This window comes from Gossypium raimondii, chromosome 5 (assembly GCF_025698545.1).
Source record: "Gossypium raimondii isolate GPD5lz chromosome 5, ASM2569854v1, whole genome shotgun sequence".
Taxonomy (NCBI): Eukaryota; Viridiplantae; Streptophyta; class Magnoliopsida; order Malvales; family Malvaceae; genus Gossypium; species Gossypium raimondii.
The window spans coordinates 30,932,220-30,938,281 of NC_068569.1; the positions used below are offsets into that span (position 1 = coordinate 30,932,220).

At 30.1% G+C, this 6,062-nt stretch overlaps 1 protein-coding gene across 1 annotated transcript; it reads right to left on the reverse strand.

The window, feature by feature from the left end:
- Positions 1 to 1,705: 1,705 nt before the first annotated feature.
- Positions 1,706 to 5,048, reverse strand: LOC105771147 (uncharacterized). The gene is made up of 6 exons (XM_012592556.2): positions 4,793 to 5,048; positions 4,651 to 4,687; positions 4,469 to 4,558; positions 3,964 to 4,129; positions 2,741 to 3,014; positions 1,706 to 2,214 (listed from the first exon to the last, which is right to left on the reverse strand). The coding sequence occupies exons 1-6, from the start codon at positions 4,847 to 4,849 to the stop codon at positions 2,020 to 2,022; spliced, it is 819 nt and encodes a 272-aa protein (XP_012448010.1). The 5' UTR covers positions 4,850 to 5,048; the 3' UTR covers positions 1,706 to 2,019.
- Positions 5,049 to 6,062: the final 1,014 nt, after the last annotated feature.

The window sequence follows — 6,062 nt, forward strand, 5'->3', positions numbered from 1 at the left end:
TACTTTTATTAATTTATTTAAGTTTAAATTTAATTAAAATTTTATATTTAAGTATTTAAAATGTAATAATATTTTGATTTAAATAAATTAAATATATAAAACTAAAGTAATTATTTAAATTAAAATATAATGGTTTAACTTACAATTAAGTACTAAATTCTATACTTTTAGATCGGTTTTACTAAATCAAAAAAATTACAATAAAATTTTAAATATTTAATTATTTATGGATTAAATGATAGTAAATGAATAAATATTATAACGTATACAACTATTATACTTTATTAAAATATAAAGTAATTTAAATTTAATTAAAATATTATGTATCCTAATTTAAATATCGTATACATTTTATTCTTACTATTTACATAAAATTCAAATTCAAATCTCCAAACAGAGCAATATAAAATTTCTTTAACTATAAATATCAATAATTATAAAATGATAGTGCAACACAACTAGTGTATGATTTGTAGAAAAAAGTAAATTATACGTAAGGTTACAAAATTATTTATAGATTTGATTATGATATTTCATATAAATTTTTATAATATATTTCATATAATTTTAAAAAACTAAGTCTATTTGTAATATATAAATAGAAAGAATCTGATTAAAACTATTTTCAAATCAAAAGAAAAATGTTAGAATTGGTTAAGCTCTTTCATCAAAACTATATCTTGTGGTAAATAATCGTTTATATGATTCTTTGATGGAAAGAAAAAAGAGAGAGAAAAGGTGTGGTGTTACCATTTTTGAAATGATTAAATATCGTCGAAATAATGTTTAAACCCAATGATTGAAAGCAAAAATAAAAGATTCTAGAACAAGAAAATACCCTTTTCAATTTTCTCAACAACTAGCTTAAAATTTAAAATCCAACTATGACAAACAAAAAAGGGATTAGAGACAGCTCAATAAAAGAATGCCTAAGAATATATATTTTTAGCATTTTGAGAGTTATTTGACTTAAGTAATGAGAGTATAAATGTTTTTCCTCTTTTTATTGGAAAAAGACGAAATTAAATGTCTAATTAATTTGATTTTAATTTTTAGCTTGAAAGATATTGACGTATCAAAATAACTACAAAATAAAATTAAATCATTATCACATACTGACGCACATATACCTAATTATACATAATAAAACTAGAGATCTATACATATATAATTACATATAATAAAATTCGAACGTGATACTCAATTTTGTTAAGGCTTCATTAGCATTTTTAAATTTTTTTGCGTGTTCAATATTACGATTTACGAGGTTTAGTTAATTAACCCTATAATTAGATTGTTGAGTGATGCGTATTCCAAGGATCATTTCTAGTTTTGTCAACTTCATAAGATGATCATTACTAAAAATTGTACAACCTTACTACAAATTAAGAAGCACTTCATTTTTATCTTTTTTTAAATAATCAGAAAATAATTTATTTATTTATTTTCATAAGCGAAATTAATTTATTTAACTAAGAAGAAAAATAATTTATTTTAAATAATATATTTTAGGCAAAATTAATAAAAGAAATCTCTTCAGTCTTTGAATAAGTTCTCACTTTTGCCTCACAAATGAATCATAGGCAGAGTTGTTATGTCACTATTCTTTTCCATCATTTTGCCATTTACGACTCATTATCTCATGAACCGTCGGTGTAACTTCAGAATTAGAAATCGAGATTTAAAAATTGAAAAAAAAGAAAAAAAAAAAGAAAAGAAATTAATTTACTTTAAGGTATTACATTGACATCTAGTCTAGTTGTTGTGATGATATGTTGGCCTGGCCTTCTAAAAGTTGTAGGCCAGCCACACCTAATCAACCACACTCCAAAACCAAGTAATTTGTCTCTCTTGAATGTTTCAAATTTATCACTAAAACTAAAGCTCAACAAGTAACGAATCCCACAACAACACACAAGCTTTTCCTCGATCTAATTCGGATCTTCTTTTGCGTATTTCCCAGAAACAAAGTAATCAAAGTTTGGGTTTTTAGATGCTCGGATAGTCTACATAAGTTGACTATGGAAAGAACCAAACCTTGATGAAGATTGCAAGGGCCATTTGCAACAAGAATGCTGCGACAACCATCATTTTGAGATCGTTTGCCCCCTCGATATAAGATTTTAAATTCAAGGCAACAAAGCATGATGAGGCTGAACCAGCAATGAGTATAATGATCCATCGGAGAATCTCAACCGGAATAAGCAGTAGAAGCTGCAAATATGTCATAAAACTATACCTTAGATGGTTGTAAAAGAGCAAATGAATAACTAATAAATTTGATCTTCAAAACTTTAGGTAATCTTTAATGCTATGTTACTCAGACTCTTCATTCTAATTTGAAGAAATTGTGTTAGGCACCCATGTCCAGTGTATATCTGGACATGATTATTGGGATATGACCTTCCTAAGATTCTCTATATACATGGAAAAACTTAGGCATGCAAACACAGACTAGTATCTAACATTCACAACCCCAATCAAACAGTCTCTGTGCTCACCAATTAACAAGACCCAAGAAGCATCAATGAACATGCTATACTCGGGGCTTAAAACTTTGGGACTAGCATTTATGTTCTCTCATCCATAGAAATAATGAGAGAAAATTAACAGAAACATAGCTTTTAGGACTTGAATGGGAAACTGAAATCAGTTTGGCGAGAAAATGGGGGGAGGAGGTTGCTTATTATTATTATTATTATTATTATTATTATGCCCTTTTAAATGTACAAAAACTTACCGCAGTTGGAATAAAAATGGAAAATGAATAACCCCACATGCACCAAAACCGTACAAGGCTAGCATTTGAACCTAGGTATTGAAGCAGGAATTTAAATGACATTGGCACCACAACTGCATAACCATAGATTCCAACAGCCGCTGCATTTATATAACCAACATCAAAGCTCCAAGAAGTAGTACCATCACTGTGCTTTTGCATAAGGTATGTGGCCCAGTTTCCAAAGGAAGCAAGCATAAAGACCAATGTTGTCGTGATCCAAATAAGTCCATACCTAATATACGAGCAAAAAGAAATCAAGACCAACAAACTAATTTCACAGATAATCATGGACACACTATTTTGCCACTATATAGTTATAGCTGTTACATTGTCAAGATTTCTACATAATCAGATTAATATTTCACCATATCAGAGTAACAAGGAATTTAACTTTCCTGTGGAGAACAACAAAAGGGACCATGTAACCTTTAGAAATCCATAAGAAAAGGATTTACAGCTTTTATCCCAGCATTGTACATTAAACAACACACTGATTAGCTTATAAGGAAAGATCCTTTGATTGTAGGCAAACCATCTATGGTCTCCCTTCCAAACAACCCATGAAGAGTCCCCTCCTATGAGACAAATAAAAGCTACAAATTTCTATGTATTTTGACTTCCATCATCAAATGATTCAATCTATCTCTTTTCTAGTTATTTTACTATTTTCTTTCTTAATGAATACCTTCTTTTTATGAATAATAGATACTGATGCAACAGACCATGCAACCAATGGGTGCTTAAATCTATTGTATTACTGTTGCCCTCTACTCCTTTAAGATAATACCACTTGCATTTGTTATCTTTAGCATGCTTCCTTCAATGTTCTCGATGTTTTTCCAAGTTGTTACAATTCATGTCAAAATAGACAACCAAATAGCTAAACTTTCTAACTTGTTAAGTTTGCAGATGAGATTAGTGAGCTGTTCTCAACTTCCAAAAAGATTACTTCTTGCAAATGAAAGATTGCCCATGTCAATGGATGCTTTGATTGCTTACAATACACTTTTCATTCCAATTTACATAGCCTAGAGATAATATGCTATTATAACGTCTAAAACCTCCATAAACTTCTCTTCCAACTGATCATTTCCAAAAAAGAATGTCTAATTTTACGATGCAATGATGGCAAAAGAAGTTTTTTTTTTTGGGGGTGGTGGGTGGGGGTTGAGCATACTCACAGGTCAGGGTTAGCATCAATCTTGCTGAAAAAATCTCCGGTGACAGGATAAAAGGAACTAATCAATCTGTATATGACAACATCTGTATCCACATTAAAATACTGCGTGTATGATGAGATACTAAAAACTCCACTCCAGTTGTTTGGTGGCTGTTGTTCAAATTCTTCTGCATATGATACACAAAGGGATGATTGAGTATTAAGGTTCCTTCAGTAACACTATAATTGAATTACATCTATCACACAGTTTAATAACCAAAATTCTAATATCTCAACTCTAGATGCAATGATTTTGGACATTTTTCTTTCCTGCAGTTATTATCAAGAACACAAATTTCCTCACTAAAACCACTATTTAATACATTAATCATTGCAAATAGGGCAGATTTGCAATTTTATGACCTCAATAGAAAAAAAAATCACTTAAAAGAAAATTTGATTAATTTAACGAAGTTTTCCTTTTAGGGGAAGGAAATAAATTAAAAGAAATAAGAAAAAAAAAATACCGGTAGGAGCCTCAAGAGTTTGATAACCTCGACCCCTACCTCCTCCGCTGCCATTATTTGGAGGGAAAATTTGCATATTCGCTTCAGGAACTGCATAATTACAATAAAAAAAAAAGTTCATAAATGCTGTAATAAGCCTTTTTTTTTCTTTTTCAAAACACTAAATGTAAAAGAAAAAGCACCTTCATAAGAGGCCTTCTTTTCTTCATTGGTAACGGCCTGCGATTCGAATGAAAATTGAAATTAAGTCGAATCTTTGAAATTAAATTGATAAAAAAAGGAAAATCATTCAAATTAGATGGTAAATAAAAATAAGAAGCTTACGGGAACTGAGCCCAGCAAATGACTGGTACTAAGATTTGAATACGATGATTCCTCCATTGAAAATAAGAGATCGAACTCAGAAATTAACAGAAAATTTGAATTTTTTTAAATTCTCTTTCTTGAAAGAATTGAGGTTTTTTTTTAAAGGAAAAAACAGACAAGGAGGAGGGAAGGGTTTGGGAATTCTGGACTGAAACAGTGAACAACCGGGGGAGCTCAGAGCTTAACGCACGCGCCTTTCTGGAGCAATGAGTTTCACGGTTAATTTTTTTCAGATTTACCAACGAGGTTCATATGATTTGGGCTTAATAATGGGCCTGCTTAACCAATGAAAATAAATTTAAGTCGAATTGTGTGATCTATTCAAGTTAAAATAAGGTAAACTACAATGGTCACTTAACTATGTATAAATTTTTATTTTAGTCAATTAATTTTGAAAAGTAACTATTTGATCACAAATGTTTTTAGATTGTTTTTTTTCATCCAACAATAAAGCAATTAAGGTGGTGTTTTCTTAATTGGTATAATAATAAATTTAATCTTTTAATTTTATTTTTTATTAATTTAGCCTTGAGTCCATATAAATATTATAAAAATAAATATTATTTTTAAAATTTAAAGATTCTTGATACGGTAGAATATTCGAAATAGAAAAATGAAAGGAAGAAATAGCAGATAGAAGACAAGAGAAAATTTCAGAGAAGAGAAATGAAGAAGAAAGACTGTGTATTTCTCATAATTGCCATTCCTCATGCTGATTGGTCAGTATAAAAGCAAATAACGGCTTAGGAATGACAATTTGTCACATCCAACAATAGTTATCCAATCCTCACAGTTTAACTAAACGGTTATATCCTTAAATGAACAGTTTTTGAGGTACCCTTTATATGCACGGTTTAACTAATACCATTACCCAAAACACATTGTTTTGTTCTAATGACAACTAAACAAATGATTAACTGAAAATTAATAGAATTTTAAACATATAACTATTGCACTAATTATTCCATATCAAATACTCCCCCCACAAACACAATCCTTGTTCTCAAGGATCAAATGCTGGATACTTCTGTTAGAGCTCAGTCAGACTCTCCCAGGTGGAGTCTTTAGGGAAGATATTGGCCCATTCCACAAAAACCTTTGTAGATGCATGATTCCCTTTTTTTTTCCATTTATCTCTCAAGGACCCTTATTGGTATTTTGTCTAAAGTGCCATGAGCATCTGTAGGAGGTAGCGTTGGAGTGCTAGCAGCAGAACCAATGTGTTTTT